Genomic DNA, 21221 nt, shown 5'->3' with positions numbered 1-21221 from the left:
CTATGGTTTTTCCTGTGGTCATGTATGCATGTGAGAGTTGGACTGTGAAGAAAGCTGAGCGCTGAAGAATTGATGCTTTTGAACTGTGATGTTGGAGAAGGCTCTTGAGAGTGCCTTTGACTGCAAGGAAATCCAACCAGTCCATTCTGAAGGAGATCAGTCCTGGGTCTTCTTTGAAAGGACTGATGCTGGGGCTGAAACTCCAATACTTTGGCCACCTCATGTGAAGAGTTGACTCATTGGAAAAGACTCTGACGCTGGGAGGGATTGGGGGAAGGAGGAGAAGGAGACGACAGAGGATGAGGTGGCTGGATGGCATCACTGACTCGATGGACATGAGTTTGGGTAAACTCCGGGAGTTGGTGATGGACAGGGAGGCCTGGTATGCTGCACTTCATGAAGTCGCAAAGAGTCAGACATGACTGAGCGACTGAACTGAACTGAAAACTAGGAAAAAAGACTTAATAGTGTTTAAATGGCAGTACTCCTCAAATTGTTCTATAGATTCAAAATAATCTTCATCAAAATTCTAGTTGCCTTCTTTTTTTTTCTTGTCTCGAAATGGACAAGCTGATCCTAACATTTATTTGGAAATGCAGGGGACCCAAAATAGCCAAAATAATTTTGAAAAAGAAGATCCAGTTTGGAGGACTCACACTTCTTCATTTCAAACTTACTACAAAGATAGAGTAATCAAGACAGCATGGTTCTAAATATGTCTAGGAGAGACATCCAGATCAACCGAATAGAGTTGAGAGTCCAAAAATAAACCCATAGGGAATTCCCTGTCTGTTCAGTGGTTAGAACTCAGCACTTTCACTGCCGGGACCTGGGTTCCATCCCTAGTGGGAGAATTAAGGTCCCTCAGGTCAAAAATGAAAACAAACAAAAACCCCGAAAATAAACCCATATGTTTTTTATAAGAACGGTAAAGACAATTCAGCAAAGGAAAAACTGCCTTTTTAATAAATAGTGTTGGAATCAGTTGCATATCTACATACAACAGAATGGAGCTCGACCCTTAGATCATATCATACACAGAAATGAACTCAAAATGGATGAAAGACCCTAGTGAAGAGTTAAAACTACAAAGCGTAAAATCATGCGAGTAACATGCTCAGGAATTTGAGCTTTCTTATATGTGCAGCAGGGAAGAGAGAGGTTTAATAAATGGTTTAACACACCTGCTCTTTGCTGTCTCTGTGCCAGGCCCTGTGCCAGGGCACAGATGAATCTGCCGCAGTCCCTGCCCTCAGACAGCTGAAGTCTAGTGTGGTAGGTAGACACATACACTCTGACAGTTGTGGCACACTGTGCTAAGTGTCATTATAGAGTGGGGGTTTCTCAGTCACAGCTCTGGTGACATTTTGCACAGTCTTTTCTGTAGGAGGCTGTTTGGTGCATTGCAGAATATTTAGCAGGATTCCTGCTCTCTCACACTAGACGCCACTAGCACTCCCCCAATCAAGACAATCAACAATCTAGACAGTCTAGACATTTTTACTGTCCCTTGGGGAGTGAAATCGTCCTGAGTTGAGGGCCACTGTTACAAGGTAAGCACGGTGAGAGTGCTTTTTTTTACTGGAGGGTGCCAGTGAAAATAACCTGGACCCCTGAGAAGCCAGTACATTTTTTCCCAATTACATCTTGGCTGTCTCTATTTGTTGGGGATTGGAGTCTCTTGGGGCCTCTGCAAGGTGTATTTAGCCTCTTTATTCTTTGCCTCCAGGCTGTGGTTGGTGCCATCAGAAAATTCCTAGAGGACACCCCAGACCTGCACCGAGTCTACACCCACCATCCGCTCCTGCTCAGGTTGTTCCTGCTGCATCCAGAGCTGATGAGGAGGTTTGGGCACCGTGTCCTGGAACTTTGGTTCTCCTGGGAAGAGAGCAGCTGTGAGGAGCTGGACGGTGTCCTGTCTGCTGGGCAGCCCACCCTTCCCACCAGCGTAGCAGCCCTGTTTCACATACTCAGGAGCAGCCCCAGCATCCTACTCATTTTGCTAGTAGGTGACCACTTGCTTATTTCTACAGTCAGAGGTGGTGGGCCCTTTCTCTCTGGGACTGGTTTCCTGAGGTCAGGAGGCACTCACAGCTGCTTCTACCCACTTCTGGACTTATCAGTGTTTCCATGCTAATAGGAGGTCATTTCAGCTGGCAGGTGCCTGGTTAATCCATACCCTTTCCTAAGTCTGATGGATGTCTGCTCACTGAGAGATATGCGCCCCTCTAACCCTCAGGGGATATACCTCTGAAATGCTGACCTTTGTCACCATTCCCTGTCGCCTCCCTGCCTTAAGTATATTCTGTTAGCAAGGGTTTGATGTCACAGGGGACCCCTGGGGGATGTAGTGGCAGATGTCTGATTGGCAAAGGGACTCAGCCTCTTTTCTGTCAGAACTCTCAAGATAGTGTTACATGTGCAACACTCTTCTTTGGGCATACCCAGAATTTTGTTTTATCAGGAGTTTATTGCATATTCCAGTGATTTTTTGTATGAAGTAAGACATTCCTATAATTTCTGTCAGGTTCATCAGTTAGATAAGGAAGCTGCTTGTATGCAGTTGATTTGATAGGGGCCACATTCATGCTTTGGCTCAAAGTCTTCCTTGGATGAGGAAGAAAAGGGAATAAGGAATGGGTTAAAAATAAACCGTTAGTACATACGGAAAGAAAACAGGATGGGACACAGAGTAGCAATGGACAGAGCTAAGACGCTGGGTTTTCTTTGCTAGATAAAGTATTCAGGGTCAGTTCCTCACACATAAGTATTTATAAACCTTTGCTGACCTGTTGAGTTAGGGATCTGAATAGATCTAAGTCTTTCAAAAAAGAAAAAATTCAGATCTTCTGAAGAAGATACTAATCATAGTATCTTATTTTTTTCTTTTTAAACAGAATAAGAAATAGTTTTAGAGAGATTTGCCCAAGGTCACAAGAGCTAAGATTAAAACCCAAATTTTGATTCCCTATTGTTTTTTCCAGTAAACTGAGCTAAATCTCAGGACAAGAGAGAAACCAACCCTGACTCAGGGTTTCACCTAATGGGAGAGCTGTTTGTTTGAGCACAGGGAAGAATTAGACCTAGTTCCTGGCCCATGGGCCAGTGAGGGACTCAGATACAACAAACCCCTAACAACTGAAAGAACTCTTCTCTGAGCTTTGGTTTCCTCATGTCTAAAATGGAGATAACATGGGGATAAATGAAAGAATACATAGGAGCACTCGTGGTATACTGTACACTGTAGACTATCATTCACTGATTCCTGACTGACTCTCAACCAGATAAAGAATCTTAGAAAGGCTTATTGAGGGCCTTCCCTTGTAGTACATTGGTTAAGAATCTGCCTTCCAATGCAAGGGATGCAGGTTTGAACCCTGCTTGAGCAACTAAAATCCCGCATTCCACCTGACAACTAAGCCACAACAAAGACATGATACAGCCAAATAAATAAACAGTTTTTTAAAAGAAGGAAGACTTATTGAATTCTGAAGGTCATATAGCTAACAAAGGTCATGACCGTGACCGGAGCCTAAATAATGAGTTTTTACTAAATTAGATCCTAGAAACATCAGGGTTAAGAAAGAAGAGCAAGGAACAACTTTGTTGTTTGTTCATGTGTATAATTCCTACCATTGCTTCCCAGCCTCTAGCTGCAGGAGGGGAAAGAGTCTAAAAATATGTGTTGGTACCAATTTCTTTTTCTGATATGGGTAATTAACAGCTGAAAACAAAGCTGTTAATTGCCACTCTTACCAACGGGTGGTCTTTCACGTGGGTTGTTTATATGTAAAAAACAGTGATGTCATAGAAGCTCTGTTTGTTCCCTGCTTGGGCCATGTCCCTCTGGTCGGCCCAGTCCCAGAGAGTTCTGGTCGACTCTGGACAGGAGAGGCTTCAGAGGGGGCCATGCTCCACCCAGAGCCTCCTCACTGACCCATAGGGTGGGGTGCACCCCTTCCCCTGGCATTCCTCACAGTGCTCCCTTCCTTTGGCGCTTTGAGCATTCACTAACTTCGGTTTCCAAGAGTCCGGCTTTGGCAGTCAGGCAGCCGTGTGCTGGTGAAGGAGCAGAACTAGGAAACTGGCTTGACTGTGGGTCCTGTGACCTCAGACAAATCACACCTCATCTGGCTTCAGCCTCACACTCTATAAAGTGAAACGGTTGATGGAAAGGAACTGAGATTCCCTTTAGCCTTCTTATTCTGAGAGCCTCTCCTGCCAAAGATGTTTTCTGAGTCTCTGTGTGTATGTGTAAGTAAGTGCTGCGTCCAACTCTTTGCAACCCCATGGACTGTAGCCCAACAAGCTCCTCTGTCCATGGAATTTTCTAGGCAATAATACTGGAGTGGGTTGCCATTTCCTATTCCAGGGGATCTTCCCAACCAAGTCCCTACAAGGTAACAAAGATGAAGCCAACCTCATCCCTGCCCTTCCTTAAATCATAGTGGCTATAGAATTTATAATGCTCCTGCTTTCTTGACAGGCAAACTAGTTAATCTGCCTCAGTTTGCTGATTTGAATAACTGGAGTGATACCTACTAGGAAAAATTATGAAGATACAGATAATGTATAAACAAACATGTAACTACAGTTTAAACACAGAACAATACCTGACATTATTAGGTCCTGATTCAGTGATTGCTATTGATGTTGTCAATAAAAATTAATCAACAGTCTATCTCAGAAGGAAATGGCAAATTTATTTGAGCCAACCCGAGAATTATAACCTGGTAGACAGTCTTTCAGAAATCTCTGAGGGGAATTCCCTGGCAGTCCAGTGGTTAGGACTCAGTGCTTCTGCTATAGGGAGTACAGGTTCCATGCCTGGTCCAGGAACTAAGATCTTGCAAACCATGTGGTGTGGCCAAAAAAATAAATTAAGAAAGTAAAAAGCTCTGAGGACTGTTCTGCCCATAAGAGGTCAAAGCACAGTGATTTAAGTTTTTGAGACAAATGGTTAAATGACATATTATTGATCGTTTACACAATTTAAATCTATACATACAAAGGTAGTAGTGGATCACAGGTCATCATGGTCCCTTGCAGAGTTAGGAAGGAAGTTATCCCCTAAAGACTTATGAGTTGTGACCCTTGATGAGATTGAGAAAGAATGTTATCTCCTAAGGAGGTCTGGTTAATTCAGATGCACAAACACAATAAAAGGGGAGGAAGAGGCCCAAGCTAGCAAAGAAAAATTTTATGTTTAAATGTTTCTCATTGTGCCGTAAAATATGAATTATTTCATCAGTATTACAGTTGTTTCTCTGGCAGCTGTGGGGGTTTTTAGAGAACTAAGCACAGATGCCCCTGTGCTACCCAGTGATCAGCACATCTGGGCTTGTCTGGCCAGTTGCCTGGAATCATGGTTCTGTGTGTCAGGAGCTAGGAGTCCGTGTGACACTGGTTTCGTGGCACCCAGCCCCCTCTGCCTTGTCCAAAGGAATTGGCCTGTTTGAGCTGGCAGATGCCAGGAACTCTCAATAGGATAGTCTCTGGTGTAGCTTCTGCTGATTTCCCCTTTAACATATACTTATTAACTCTGAAAGCAAATAAAAAGCAATGTTCTTTCCAGCCTTCTGAAACCAAGGCCTTTACTCCTTGGGGCAGAAATAGCCAGATGCCATGGTGGAGACGGGGCCTGATCTGGTCCTTGCTTCTCTTCCAGTGTCCTGAATCTGTCCTAACCCATCCTGTCCTTGCCCTGTGACATCTCCACCCCCACCCTCTTCTCCCTTAAGGCACACTCAGGTCCCTGCTTCTGAAATAACCTCTTCTTGACCCTTGTACTTCCATGTGCAAGAGAGGGGCATCCTGGAAAGTAGAAAGAGCTCTGGGCTTGGAGTTGGGAGTGTGTTAGTCACTCAGTCGTGTCTGACTCTTTGTGATCCAAGTCCTACCCTTGGGTCTGTAGCCTGTCAAGCTCCTCTGTCCATAGGATTCTCCAGGCAATGATACTGAAGTGGGTAGCCATTCCCTCTCCAGGGGATCTTCCTGACCCAGGGTCTTCTGCATTGTAGGCAGATTCTTTACCATCTGAGCCACCAGGGATTCAGATCCTAACTGTGCCACTTACTAGTTTATGTGAGCTTTGGCACAGCACACAATCTCTCTGAGCCTGTTTTTTCCCGTTTAGGATGGACTTGTTTGACAGGATGATGCATGGTAGGTCCTGAGTGAGAGCTTCCTTCCCCAGGTTCTGTGACAGCATCATTTGGGGCTCTTCTCCAGCCCCTCTTCACTGCTCAACTGCCCCCAGCTATAATGCCCTCTGAGCTTTGGCTTCCTTCTCTCCTGCTCAGGACCTCATCTGTTCCAGTCCCATGGACATAGCCCGCAAGGTACTGATCGTCCTGAAGACCTTTCTGAGGAGGAATGAAGATGTCCAAGTGGGCGGTCTCATCCGAGGCCACTTCCTGATGATCCTACAGCATCTGCTGGTGGAGCATGGGTCCTCCCCCTCAGGAGATCAGCCTGTAGCTGCTGGAGGCATGTTTAGACCTGAAGGAAGGTCACTCAGGAGTGGGCATCTCTACTGTGATGAGGTCTGCTCTGGGAGAGAGAATCAGAGTTTTCTCTGCAAAAGAAAAGTCAGGCCAGTGGGGCATCAAGCGAGAAACTTTTATCTCCTCTTGTGGGAGAGTGGGTGTTCAACATACTTGTGTGTGTGTATGTGTGTGTGTCTGTGGTTTGAGTGTGCTTATGTTATATGTCTGCATGGGTGGGTGTGTTTGATGCATGCATGCCTATCCCCACCCTGCACAGCATGTGCTCAGAGCTATTTGTCACAAGAATGGCAGCCCCCAGTTGGGAAGAAAGAAGCGGTGAATGTTGGGGAGGTGAGGGAGGCAGCAGCAGCCAGCAGGGGCAAGGGAGGGGGTGGATCTGTGATGGATTGGAGCTCCTGGTGAGATCTAAAAGGATGGTTTCCAAATCCGGAATGGGACTCCCTGGAGTCACAGAAGCTTGATATTTGGTATAGTGTGAAAGGCTAGGATTAGTCTGTTTTTTTTCCTACTCTTAGAAAGTTGAACTTTAAAATTTTCAAACAATTAAGAAGAAGTGGGTGGAGAACTATGGCTCACTTGGTCCAGTTCTGTTGAGGACGGGGGTTTGGAGGCATGTTTAAGGGGATCTCAGTTCAGTTCAGTTCAGTCGCTCAGTCATGTCCACTCTTTGCGACCCCATGAACCGCAGCACGCCAGGCCTCCCTGTCCATCATCAACTCCTGGAGTTTACCCAAACTCATGTCTGTTGAGTTGGTGATGCCATCCAACCATCTCATCCTCTGTCGTCCCCTTCTCCTCCTGCCCTCAATCTTTCCCAGCATCAGGGTCTTTTCCAAATGACTCAGCTCTTCGCATCAGGTGGCCCAATGAGGCACTGGATTTTCAGCTTCAACATCAGTCTTTCCAATGAACACCCAGGACTGATCTCCTTTAAGATGGACTGGTTGGATCTCCTTGCAGTCCAAGGGACTCTCAAGAGCCTTCTCCAACACCACAGTTGAAAAGCATCAATTCTTCGGCGCTCAGCTTTCTTTATAGTCCAGCTCTCACATCCATACATGACTATTGGAAAAACCATAGCCTTGACTAGACGGACTTTTGTTGACAAAGTAATGTCTCTGCTTTTTAATATGCTGTCTAGTTTCCTTCCAAGGATTAAGCGTCTTTTAATTTCATGGCTGCAGTCACCATCTGCAGTGATTTTGGAGCCCAAAAAAATAAAGTCAGCCTCTGTTTCCACTGTTTCCCCATCTATTTCCCATGAAGTGATGGGACCAGATGCCATGATCTTCATTTTCTGAATGTTGAGCTTTAAGCCAACTTTTTCACTCTCCTCTTTCACTTTCATCAAGAGGCTCTTTAGTTCTTCACTTTCCGCCATAAGAGTGGTGTCATCTGCATATCTGAGGTTATTGATATTTCTCCCGGCAGTCTTGATTCCAGCTTGTGCTTCTTCCAGCCCAGTGTTTCTCATGATGTACTCTGCATAGAAGTTAAATAAGCAGGATGACTATACAGCCTTGACGCACTCCTTTTCCTATTTGGAACCAGTCTGTTGTTCCATGTCCAGTTCTAACTGTTGCTTCCTGACCTGCATACAGGTTTCTCAAGAGGCAGGTCAGGTGGTTTGGTATGCCCATCTCTTTCAGAATTTTCCACGGTTTATTTTGATCCACACAGTCAAAAGCTTTGGCATAGTCAATAAAGCAGAAATAGATGTTTTTCTGGAACATTCTTGCTTTTTCAGTGATCCAGCAGATGTTGGTAATTTGATCTCTGGTTCCTCTGGCTTTTCTAAAACCAGCTTGAACATCTGGAAGTTCACGTATTGCTGAAGCCTGGCTTAGAGAATTTTGAACATTACTTCATTAGTGTGTGAGATGAATGCAATTGTGCGGTAGTTTGAGCATTCTTTGGCATTGCCTTTCTTTGGGATTGGAATGAAAACTGACCTTTTCCAGTCCTGTGGCCACTGCTAAGTTTTCCAAATGTGCTGACATATTGAGTGTAGCACTTTCACAGCATCATCTTAGGATTTGAAATAGCTCAACTGGAATTCCATCACTTTCACTAGCTTTGTTCATTGTGATGCTTCCTAAGGCCCACTTGACTTCACATTCCAGGATGTCTGGCTCTAGATGAGCAATCACACCATTGTGATTATCTGGGTCGTAAAGATCTTGTTTGTATAGTTCTTCTGTGTATTCTCTTCTCTGTGCCTCCTCTTCTTAATATCTTCTGTTAAGGGGATCTGGAGGAGCTGAATCCTTCCTTTTCACGGAAGGAGAAGCCACAACTAAGTGATAATAGTGTTTAAGAATCATGAGATTTCTTGGAAACCCATAGTGGAAAGACTTTGAACCTTGGATTCAGATTTGGGTTCAAGTCCTGGCCCTGCCAGTGGCTGTGAGACCTGGGAGATGTCATTTAGCCTCTTTGGGCTTCAGTTTTTTTAACTGTAAAATAGAAATGACAGTCCCTGCTTCCCATGATTTTAAAGAGGATTAAGTGAAATAATGAATTCTCTTACCCAACCCAGAGTTGGCACTCAGTCTGTCAGTTGCCCCTTTCCAAATAAAGAAGGCAGGAAATAGGGGTAAATCCCAATGAACTATTTACTGCTGGTTGGGTGGTGGTGGTGATCTGTCTGTCAGTCCCCCTGACCAGCTCTCCTTGTTCCTAACAGCCTCTGGGAACCTGCCTTTGCTGTTGAACCTCCTCTCCTTAGTGCAGCTGAGGAATGAGTCAGAGCAAGAACTGGACAGCATGGCCATGAAGCTGCTTCACCAAGGTGCTCTGGCTGCTTGGAACAGTGCCTGAGGGCCCAGGGCTGGGCGGGCTGTGGGTCGGCCCTCATAGCACTGGCCTTGCTCCTTCCTTCCACCCTTTCACCTTTTGGAAGAAGCTGGTGGGTCAGTCTATTCCTGTGGGCTTCTCTCTCTTTTTTTGAGTAGAGAGAGGTTTATTGCAGGGCCAAGCAAGAATGGGGACTCATGCCCCCCACAAACCCAGACTCCCTGAAGGATTTCAACAAAGCATTTTTAAAGGCAATGTGAGGGAGGAGGGTTGCAGGGTATGTGATCAACTCACGCACAGTTCTCTGACTGGCTGATCGCCTATGGGCTTCTTGATAAAGGACCTTCCAGATCTTCTGCTCGTCCTCTGGGGATGTTTGGAAAACAAAAACCAAAACAAGTCACTGCGACAAGCTCCAGAATCAAGAAGGCCTGATTTTGTTCTCGGCTTAGTCACTAGTTATGGAACCTCGGGCAGCCTCTAGCGTTTATGAGCCTTTGGTTCCTCATAAGTAAGATAACAGTGTGTTCTGATTTAGGGTTGATGTAAGGAGTAACTTTAAATGTAGAATGCCACAAGGTACTTGGCACAGAGTAGGCCTTCAGTGGGTACTGTCTGTGTATCCTTCATTTTTCCTGGCACAAGCTCTGTTCTCCACCTCACCCTGCAGCTGACTCAGGATCTGATGATCTAGTTCACAGATCTCTAGGCCTTTTCTCTCCCCGTACCTCAAACATTAGGATCTTTTATTGCTCGCTGATGCAGCCACCAGTTCATAGGCAGCACCCTCAGGAAGATTTGTTGAGGAAAGCTTGAAATTATTAGGAAAAAAGGTGTGTCTCCAGTCCCTGTGGAGTGTTGTGTCCTCTGGCCACAGGGTAGTATGGTTTTTCCCTGCCTGGAGCCCAGATCTCCTCATGAGAAGATCAGTGTCCAGCCTGGCCTGGTGCTGGTCATTGCCTGCCTGTCTTATCAGGTGGCACTCAGCCAGGAGGGAGGTTTGTGTGTGACAGAAATAGCTGTCAACAGGGCCTCTAACAGGGAGACATAGCAGACTGAAGCATATTTGTGAAATGAGTATATGTTTACATATAACCCTGAATAGTTTTATTGGAGAACATTGAGGGTAGAGGACTGTGGTTCAAGGGTGGGGCTGTGGATGGGAGGGGCCTGGTTGTCTGGTTGATCATGAGCCATGTAAAGTCAAGTGTGATATGGCTGCCAAAAAAGTGAATGGAGACAGGTAGGTTTATATCTAGGATGGTAGGGGCAGGGGAGCAAGGACTGGTAATGCCCAGGAGGAAACGGTTGTGCTCTGTAGATGTCTACACCACAGTGTTGTATCCACTCTGATGAGGCAGGTGGAATACGAGGAGGCGTTTAACTTTGCCTTGAGAGATTAAGGGAGAATTCATGAGGGAGGTGAACTTTAAGCTGAATCTTGATTGATGAATCGGAGGAAAGGTGTTAGCTAGATGGAGGTGGTATGAGAGAGAGAATGTGGCAAGTTTAGGGAACTGCACATCGATAACTACAGACCCCCTCTGGGAAGGTGGTGAGTGCCTGTTGCTGGAAGAATTCAGAGACTTGATCGTCTTTCTGCTGATGGTGGCAAGTTGGCTCTGCTGATGGTGGCAAGTTGGCCTATGTAACCTCTGCAGACTCTGCAACCTGGAGTCTGGTTGGCACAAGGGCTGTCAGAGGCTGCCTTTTGATCTCCTAAACTTGTGCAGTCTGTTCGTACATGTACCGGTGGGCTGCTTGCCTGATGTTTGTTCCTATGGAGAGTGTGAACATGTTTTTGGGTTTGTCGCTGCTTCTTTCCATTGGCAATAACATCAGGGACACCAGGTTTGTTCTTGATCCTCAAGACTGACATCTGAAATTAGCCAGTTGAGGGCCATTAGCTGTAAGAAGTGTGAGTGCTAAGCCCTGGGGCTCCCGAGGACTCTGATCTCTTGCAGTGAGCAAGCTGTGTGGGACATGCAGCCCCGCTGACTCGGACATCCTGCAGCCCTCCTTCAACTTCCTGTACTGCAGCCTTCACCAGACCACGCTGGGCAGTCAGAGAAGAGGTACTGGGTCCCAGGCTGGCACAGTGAAGAGGAAGGGAGGGTGCTGGGCAGTGTCTGTGGCTCTTGCTGCCCTATTCTTCCATCTTAAATAAATCAGGGTGTGTGTGTGACTGGAATGGATGGTCATAAGGTCCTTTCTGGTTCTGATAACCTTTGGCTCCGAAACGAAGCTGGGAGCCTCCAGGTGACCGTTTTGTTCATTCACAGAGCATATGTGGAGCACCTTCTGGGTACTAATTGAGCACTACCTGCTCTTCCCAACCCTCTGCAGCCGCTGCAGTGCTTCTGAGTAGCACGGCCCTGATAGAGCTTCTGGAGAAGATGCTGGCACTGACCTGGGCTGAGGAGGGCTCTCCCAGGACCGGGCTCCTCTGCTCCGCCTGGCTGCTCACTGCCTCCTTCTCTGCCCAGCAGCACAAAGGCAGTCTTCAGGTTAGTCTCTAACCCCTGTAGCTTTGGGGCATGGGTGTCACTCAAATGAAGATCCGAGTTCTGGTCTCAGCTCTGTGGCTTATTACCTATGTAACCTTAGTGAAGTATTTACCCCTTTGAGCTTCAGTTTCCTTGCCTACAAAACAGGAGAGTAACATGCAAGGCTGTTGTCAGGTTGATTTACATTGATCCATTTAGCACACATGGATCACCTCCATTCCAGGCGGTACTTTAGGAACAAAGGAATAAAAAATGAATACAGTATACACCCCACACTTGGGGAACTTGTGTTGTAATCTTTAAGCAAAGCCTTGAAAGGTAAGTATCCTGTGCCAGGCAAGGGGGAGAGCATGCTAGGCAAAGAGAATGAGATGAGCACAGGCCTGAAGTTGCACAAGACACGATTTATGTATTTGAAGAGTGGTGAGGTATCGCAATGGCAGGGTGTAGGGAGTGGATTGTCCAGCTGAATGGGAAGGCAGAATCCAGCCCATGATCCTGAAGTGGTAGGTGGTAAGCTGTGACGTGCCATACACGTGGGAGCTGTCATGTGACTTAGAGAAGGTGATGCGGGGAACGGAAGCACATGGACTTATCCGCAGTGCACCTCCTTTCCTCTCAGCCCCTCCCCCTTGTATGACCTTGGCATCCTAGTGCCCTGCATAGGCTCCTCTGTGGGCTGCTCCACTTTTGAGTGTTTCCCCTAAGGCTGGCTACTCCTGGTGGACGTAAACCATTGCCTAGCCCTTGAGGTATCCTCTCACTGTGCCCAGCTTTGTGCCAACCTAATGCCAGGCAAACACTCACTGGTATAGAATTGAAGTGAGTTTTAAAATTTTGGCTTCTAGACTTTCAGTAAACTGGCAGATCTACAGTATAGCAGATCCTCAGGTAGTTTCCAGTGGGGTCAACTTGGGACAGGAACCTCTCCTGCTTTTCTCTGTTGGGCCCACCCCTGCCCCTGCAGCTACCTGCCTGGATGGAAGCCTGCACCATGTCATCAGTTCTGCCCTGGCCCTCAGCTCACACCCAGCCAATCACCTAATTGCCTCTCCTCCAAATCCTCCCCTCTGCCCTCATTCAGGCCTGATCATTTATCCTCACCACCAAGGCGGCCTGTTAACAATCTGCCAGCCCCAGCCTCTCCGTCCCCCTGCCTTTCTATCCCCACAGCACCGTCTATCCACACTTCCCCTCTGCCCACTCTCCTTCAGCACCTTTCTGTTCTCTTCACGGCTGCTGAGACCCTTCCTACTAGGCCCCTCTGCAGCCTTACTTCCTGTCATTCTGCCCTCCTCTTCAGAGCACGTGCTTGCCCTTCTCCCGGTTCACTATGCTCTTTCACATCTCCATACCTTGTTTTGTTTGTTTCTGGTTGATTTTTAGTAGCTGTTATTTTTTGGACAGTTTTAGATTTACCAAAAAATTGAGCAGATAGCAAGAACTTGCACACAGCTTCCTCTACTAACAGATTAGTATGGCATCTCAATATCTTTATACAAGTTGGTTCTTCTGCCTAGAACCTGCCAATTCCACCAGCCAACAAGCATTTTTGAGGAATTGCTTTGTTCAAAACTGTGATAGATCCAAGTGGAGGAGAAGCTGCCTGAAGGCAGCTCATGTTCTGGGTAAGGAGAGCAGAGCACACTCACAGCTTTGAACCTGTTGCCTAAACTAACCCCTTAGTTTGGTCACTGCTTTGACGTCAAAGAGCACATTCACAGTGCTAATCCTCAGCTGTTCTTCACAATGGCTCTGGCAGGAGTGAAAGCAGGTGGTGCTGTTCCCGTTTCACAGGTGAAGGACATAGACAGGCTGATAGAGGTGCAGGGCAGTGACTTGTCCACAGCCACTCAGCTGGCAAGTGGCAGAGCCAGGATTTTGAATCTGGGCCATCTGACTCCAGGTCTGAGTTAGGTGGATGGTGGGCTGAGATAGAGACGGACCTACAGATAAGGCTGGGATCAGTTCCTCCCTGGTGCAGATGCTCTCTGAGGATGGGGAAATTTGGGAGAAGCAGGGTTCTCCAGGTCTGGGCTTGATTTTCCTCAAGCTCCTGAATCCAGGTGAGGTTCATAAGACCCTGTGTGGCCTTCTCTGTCCTTCTGGATATGTGTATGAGGGGATGCGAGATATGGTGGCAGGTTATTTTCTCCCCAGGCTCCCAGAAAGTGGGGGTTATGCCTTTACCCCATGCTCTGCCAGGTTCATCAGACGTTGTCCGTGGAACTGGACCAAGTACTGAAGGCCCTCAGCGTACCAAAGAGAAAGGCCGCACTGCTGTCAGGTGTGGGGCAAGGGCCTCCAGCAGGGAGAAGAGGAACCGTTCCCCTAGATCCTGAGATGGGACCACCCCCCGAGACCAGCCTGTGGTCACCCCACTATATCTCCATGGTCTTCCCCCGGAACAGAGCTGGGCACAGGGAGGTGGGGAATGAGACAGGAACTGGGTGTAAGGAGTTTCCTGCTTTCAGCTGCCATCTTACGCTTCCTGCGGACAGCCCTGCAACAAAACTTCTCCTCTGCCCTGGTTGCCCTACTGCCCTCAGGGGCCCAGTCACCGCCAGCCCCTGAGGACACTGTCCTAGCTCCGCTGGGAACATCACAAGTGCTGTCCCTGGTCATCGGACTGCAGAACCTCCTGGTGCAGGTAAGGCCCTTGCCAAGAGGGACCCTGGCAGTGGAGCCTGCCTGTCCCAGGATGATGGCAGGAAGGGGTAACTGCCTGTCAAGATCCTGGTATTCCCACCAAGGCCTGGAGAGTAGATTGATTGGTTTTAAAGTTACAGTGACAGAAACAAAACTCAAATTGTCTTATTTTGAGAAGTCCAGGGGCCAAAACTGGCTTTAGGCACATATGGGATCCCAGACGCTCAGACAGTGTCATCATCTCCTGGCTCTGCATTTCTCTCAGCTTTCTTCTCATGGGATGGCAGGATAACCTAGAACAACTCTTGGCCTATATCCTTCTGGCATAAAGAAAGTTTCTCTTTCTCAGTAGCCCCCAGAATTGAGTCTCATGAGCCTGGCTTGGTCATGTGCTAGTCACTCTGCTTGAAACACGGGGTGCTCTGATTGGCCTGGCTTGTGCCTCTCATGAAGGATGGGGCATATGGTCAACTCTCCGTAACTCACACAGACTGAACATAAGAGAAGAGTGTTTCTGCAAAATAAAATTGTTCTCAGAAGAAGGAGGAATGGATCCTGGACAAGCAAAAAGTCGCTAATCTTGAGTACCTGGGAAGAAGTTGGAAGTGCCCAACTCTTAACTGGTTAAGAGTTAATTTTTGATTGGAGAAGGAGAAAGGACACAAGGCCTAGACTTAGTGGTTTTTAGGGAGAATGTTTCCCCTGTTATGCATTTCATTAAGATATTCACCACTTTTTTGTGCTAACTCAGTGCTTAGTACTCGTTAGATACTCTGTACCCATATCTCATCAAACCCTCTTAGCAACCCAAGTAATCTTTTTATCCCCACTTAGCAAAATTAAGTAACCTTGGCCAGGATCCTGTATATGGTAAGTAGCCAAGCAAGTATTCAAACCCAGATCTGCCTCATAACTTAACCTCCAGGTTGCTGTGTTCCAAAGGATAACATGAGGCGAACATAGGATTTTTTTTGTTGGTTTGTTACATTAAAAAAAAAAAATCAGTTTTATTGAGATATAACTTACATGTAGTAAAATTCACTGATTTAAGTGTAATTAGATGAGTTTTGACAAATAGATACAGTTTTGTGAAATGAAGTGAAGTGTAGTTGCTCAGTTGTGTCTGACTCTTTGCGACCCCACAGACTGTAGCCTACCAGGCTTCTCTGTCCATGGGATTTTCCAGGCAATAGTACTGGAGTGGATTGCCATTTCCCTCTCCAGGGGATCTTCCCAACCCAGGGCTCGAACCTGGGTCTCCCACATTGTAGACAGACGCTTTACTGTCTGAGCCACCAGGGAAGTCTTAGAGTTCACAGTTTTGTGAACACCACCACAATCGTGGTATGGGTTTCCAGCACCACAAAAAGCCCCCGTGTATTGCTTTGTAGTCAGTCCCCTCCCCATCCCCGACCCTTGGCAAACACTGATCTGCTTTCTAGCACTACAGTTGCACCATTTCTAGAACTCCATGTAAATGAAATCATATATTATGTTGCCTTGTGTGTCTGTCTTCTTCAACTTAGCTTAATGCTTTTGAGATCCATTCATGCTGTTGTGTGTGTCAGTGCTTCATTTCTATATGTTGGTGAGTAGTGGCCTACTATGTGGCTGTACCACAGTTTGTTTACCCATTTACCTACTGCTTCCCTGGTGGCTCCCTTGGTAGAGTCTGGCTGCAGTATGGGCGACCTGGGCTCAATCTCTGGGTCGGGAAGATCCCCTGGAGAAGGAAATAGCAACCTACTTCAGCATTCTTGCCTGGAAAATTCCACGGATGGAGGAGCCTAGTGGGCTGCAGTCCACGGGGCCACAAAGAGTTGGACATGACTGAGCGACTAACATAACACTGATAGCTATTTGGGACTTCCAGACTTTTGGTTGTTATGAATAAAGACTGAAGTACAAGTCTCTGGGTGAATATCCATTTTTACTTCTCTTAGGTAAAATGCCTAGGAGTGGGATTGCTGGGTCAAATGACATATTAGTTTTCTGTTGCTGCGCATCTACACACCATAAATGCAATAGCTTAACACAGCACCCACTAGTTACCTGACAGTTCTTTATGTTGCAAGTCTGGGTGGGCTTAACCAGGTTCTTCACTTAAGAGTCTCACAAGGCTGAAATCAAGTTATTGCTCAGGCTGGGTGCTTATCTGGGAGATCAAAGAAAGAAACACTTCTTTCTCAGTTTGGTGTGGGGGGTGCTCTTCCATCTCTAAGTTTGCCCCTATTCTGTCTTACATGGCCCCTCCATCTAACCAGCCAATGCATATTGAGTCCTTCTCACCCTTCCAGTCTCTCTGGTTCTTCTTCTGCTACTAGCCAAAGAAAACTCTGCTTTTAGAGAACTGATGTGATCAGATTGAACCAACCCAAACAATCTCCCTTTTGCCATATAATGTAACCTAATCACAGGAGTAACATCTGGGAGCAAAGGTCATGGGACCATCTTAAAATTCTGCCTACAACATATGGTAAGCATATGTCTATAAGAAACCATCAAACTATTTTCCAAAGCGGCTGCACCATTTCGCCTTCCCATCAGGAGTGCACGAGAGTTCTAGTTGCTTCACATTTTTGCTAATACTTAGTATGTATTGTCAGTCACAGTTAGCTATTGGTGAGCATGTGGTGTTATCTCAAGGTGATTTTAATTTGCATTTCCTTAATGACTAATGATAATAATCTTTTCATGTGCTTATTAGAGCATAAAATTTTGTTTGGTAAAAGGTTCTGCTTTAAGGAAAAACCTACCCACACTGACTTAGATAAACTGCGGGGCTCTTACAGCATGTGTAATTTGTGAATCGCTTGAGGGGCCCCAGGGCCCACTCTTCTCTGGAACAAAACAGTCTGTCAAATGCTGGTAAATCATCAGTATACACACTGTGATGTGTATGTGAGTGAGAGATGAAACCAACAAACATCTTGATTTTCTACAGAGCCACAATCCCCAATCTGAAACCCTGAAATCCAGTTGTTTTGAAAACCAAATGTTTTTTCTTGATTGGCAGCAAAATCCATTGATAGTGAAATCTGATGTGTACATCTTTGGGTTTTGTTGGTTTTTTGCAGAAGGACCCTCTGTTGTCCCATGCCTGTGTCGGCTGCCTGGAGGCCTTGCTTGACTACGTGCATGCCCGGAGCCCACATGTCGGTACAAACTCTCACCCTTCTCTGATGTTCCCATGGGGGCGGTTGGAGGGAGCCAGCACCTGCCGTGACACCCTCCCACCCCAAACTCCCATTCTCTGTTCTGTGATTCACACTCTTCTTTTTTTTTTTGGCTTGTGGGATGTCAATTCCCTAACCAGGGACTGAACCTGAGTCATGGCAGTGAAAGCCCAGAATCTTAACCACCAGGCCACCAGGGAGCTCCGTGATTCACATTCATCTTGTTTAATTCTTTTTAACAATACTGCAAGGGCACTGCTATGTCCATCATACAGATGCAGACACTGAGGTTCAGGGATGTCAAGCAATTGCCCCACATAGTTCTTGCATGGCAGAGCTCCTCCCACATATAATGGGATATATGGTCTCCCTGTGCCAGGCAGCATGGGTGGATAGAAGCCCAGGAAAAAAAGAAACCCCTGGAGTCAGCTTGTCCAGTGCCCTGCCTCTAGTGGAGCAACCCAGTTTTGAGCCAATAGGAGAAAGTTTTCTTTATCAGTGTTCCATGGCCTTTGGAAAAGCAGCATTAACAACACGGTAACTGGTGTTTCCTATAGCCCTCCATGTGGCCTGCCAGCCCTGGAATCGGTTTTTGATGTTTACTCTCTTGGAAGCTGGAGAGAATTCCTTCCTCAAACCTGAAATCTTGAGACTTATGACCCTGGTAAGTGTAGAATGGATGTCTTGTGGTCTGAAGAATGTCATTCTCCAAGAAGCATAGAGGGGCTGGGTGGGCCTTCACCCTACAAGAAACCTGCTTAGAGGATTCCTCTAAATGCCCACATCTTAGCCCAGAAGACCTGGGCATTCTTTCTTATTCACGCACTAATGAAACATTGACCAGAGCCTGCCCACCACATGCCAGATCCTATGCTAGCTACCAAAGATGTCAGTGAGCAAACTGTTCTTTGTTAAGGGTCCCTCAGTCTAGAGAAGGAGATAGACACGGAAACTAAGACTTAAAATATGTTATTAATGGAAGAGGAGAAGATAATGCTCAGTGCCTAGAACACAGTAGGTATCTACTGGATAAACAATAGGGCAGTGAGCCCGTGAATGATAGTGAAATAGATCAGTGAGTAACTCAATGGTTGGTGTAGGACCCCAGAGAAAAGTAAATGTTTTGTTGCTGTTGCGCTGGGTCTTCATTTCTGCTGGGCTTACTCTAGTTGCAGTGAGCGGGGCTACCCTTCCTTGTAGTGGATGGGCTTCTCATGGCGGTGACTTCTCTTGTTGCAGAGGACAGCACAGGCTCTAGGCACATGGGCTTCAATAGTTGCGCCTTGGGGGCTCTCGAGTGGTGGCTCAGTAGCTGTGGCACACAGGCTTAGTTGCTCCGTGGCCTGTGGACTCTTCCCAGACCGGTGATTGAACCTGTGTCCCCTGCGTTGGCAGGCAGATTCTTAACAGTGAGCCAACAGGGAAGTCCCAATAAAAGAGTAATTGTTTCTGTCAGAGCTGGGAGGGACAGTTAATACCTGTTGTTGTCAGTCACTCACTTGTGCCTGATTCTTTGCTACCCCATGGACAGCAGTATGCCAGACTTCCCTGTTCTTCACCATCTCCCAGAGCTTGCTCAAACTCATGTCCATTGAGTCAGTGATGCCATCCAACCATCTTGTCCTCTGTTGTTCCCTTTTCCTCCTGCCTTCAATCTTTACCAGCATCAGGGTCTTTTCCAATGAGTCAGTTCTTCGCATCAGGTGGCCAAAGTACTGGAGCTTCAGCTTCAGTATAAGTCCTTTCCAATGAATATTCAGGATTGATCTCCTTTAGGATAGACTGGTTTGGATCTCCTTGCAGTCCAAGGGACTCTCAAGAGTCTTCTCCAACACCACAATTCAAAATCATCATTCTTTGGCGCTCAACATTTATGGTTCAACTCTCACATCCATATATGACTACTGGAAAAACCAGAGCTTTGACTAGACAGACCTTTGTTGGCAAAGTAATGTCTCTGCTTTTTAATATGCTGTCTAGGTTTGTCATAGCTTTTCTTCCAAGGAGCAAGTGTCATTTAATTTCATGGCTGCAGTCACCATCTGCAGTGATCTTGGAGACCAAGAAAATAAAGTCTGTCACTGTTTCCATTGTTTCCTTATCCATTTGCCATGAAGTGATGGAACCGGATACCATGATCTTAGTTTTTTGAATGTTGGGTTTTAAACCAGCTTTTTACTCTCCTCTTTCACTTTCATTTAGAGGCTCTTTTGTTCCTCTTTGCTTTCTGCCATAAGGTTGGTATCATCTGCATATCTGAGGTTATTGATATTTCTCCCAGCAATCTTGATTCCAGGTTGTGCTTCATCCAGCCCGGCATTTCTCATGATGTACTCTGCGTGTAAGTTAAATAAATACACTGGGTGACAGTATACAGCCTTGATGCACTCCTTACCCAATTTAGAACCAGTCTGTTGTTCCATGTCCTGTTCTAACTCTTGCTTCTTGACCTGCATACAGATTTCTCAGGAGGCAGGTTAAGGTGATCTGGTATTCCCATCTCTTTAAGAATTTTCCACAACTAGTTGTGATCCACGCACTCAAAGGCTTGGCATAGGGAGGGAGAGTTAATGCCTATATATCTTTAATAAAGTTAAGAAACCACTCAGTAGTGAAGGTAACACTTTGGCCGAGCCTTGGAGGATTAATTGACAAGAAGGGAAAGTATCGCGGGCACTGAGGTGAGAGCAGCAGGTGTACGGGCACAGGGTGGCGGGTGGGGGTGGGCAACACGCAGTCCAGTGTGAGAGGCAGGGCTGCAGGGCCAGCTCTCCGCCTCGCAGTCCTCGTGACTTCACTGTCCCAAGACACAACCCCACCTGTGCGTACCTGTGCTGAGCTCCTTGAAGGCAGAGTTCCGTGCGCTTCAAGTCCGTGTCCCCAGCCCCGTGCTGGGCATGGCAGGGACACAGGAAATGTTTGTGGATGGAGATGCCCAGTCACTGCGTGCTTGGCTTCTCTCCCTGGCCCAGTTTGTGCGGTTCCAGAGCAGCAGCATCCTCTCTCAGGAGGTGGGTCACGTTCTGCAAGGCGCAGCTTCGACTGACCTCTCTACCCTCCCTGGCTCCACACTCCAGGCTCTGCATGGCTTCTTCCTGCAGGTGAGTGGGAAGGGGATGCCATTTAGTCACTGGGAGGCCGAACCCTCTATACCATCTTCTCTTGGGCTGGGGTGGGAAGGGGGAGCTCTAAACACAGCAGCCAGTGGGAGGTCAGGAGTGCAGGGGGTGGAGGGCAGAGAGGGCCTGTGTGGAGTGGCACTGAGAAAGCCTGTCTGTCTTACCCTCTTTTTTCTCCAGGTCCAGAGCATGGGCCTCCTGACTGACGACAGTATGGCCCAGACCCTGCAGGCCTCCTTGGAGAGTCTTTCCTCCAGGGCCTCCCTGGCCCAGCCATCCCTACAGGACATGCTGTATCCTTTCTCTCATCTTGGAGCTTTGGCCTATACATGGTCACCCAGGCTATGGGAGGCCATGGCATCATGCTTCCGAGTAGAGAGGTACTCTGTCTACAGTCCTGTCCTCTTAAGGCAAGCAGGGGTCAGAGAGAATAATTAACAGTGGGAGCAGTGACAATGACTTGTT

General features: G+C 46.9%; 1 protein-coding gene across 1 annotated transcript in view; it reads left to right on the top strand.

Moving 5' to 3' along the window:
• MEI1 (meiotic double-stranded break formation protein 1) overlaps window positions 1–21221 on the top strand; it is a 55544-nt gene that overhangs the window by 33462 nt on the left and 861 nt on the right. Inside the window, exons 21-31 of the mRNA XM_040233364.1 lie at window positions 1730–2005; window positions 6303–6468; window positions 9196–9300; window positions 11270–11380; window positions 11652–11812; window positions 13973–14099; window positions 14287–14462; window positions 17539–17620; window positions 18195–18301; window positions 20610–20738; window positions 20937–21049. Of these exons, the coding sequence (XP_040089298.1) occupies window positions 1730–2005; window positions 6303–6468; window positions 9196–9300; window positions 11270–11380; window positions 11652–11812; window positions 13973–14099; window positions 14287–14462; window positions 17539–17620; window positions 18195–18301; window positions 20610–20738; window positions 20937–21049 (1553 nt within the window). The remainder of the gene's footprint in view (window positions 1–1729; window positions 2006–6302; window positions 6469–9195; window positions 9301–11269; window positions 11381–11651; window positions 11813–13972; window positions 14100–14286; window positions 14463–17538; window positions 17621–18194; window positions 18302–20609; window positions 20739–20936; window positions 21050–21221) is intronic.

Source organism: Oryx dammah, unplaced genomic scaffold, assembly GCF_014754425.2.
Source record: "Oryx dammah isolate SB20612 unplaced genomic scaffold, SCBI_Odam_1.1 HiC_scaffold_29, whole genome shotgun sequence".
Taxonomy (NCBI): Eukaryota; Metazoa; Chordata; class Mammalia; order Artiodactyla; family Bovidae; genus Oryx; species Oryx dammah.
This window is presented reverse-complemented; position numbering and strand designations above follow the sequence as displayed.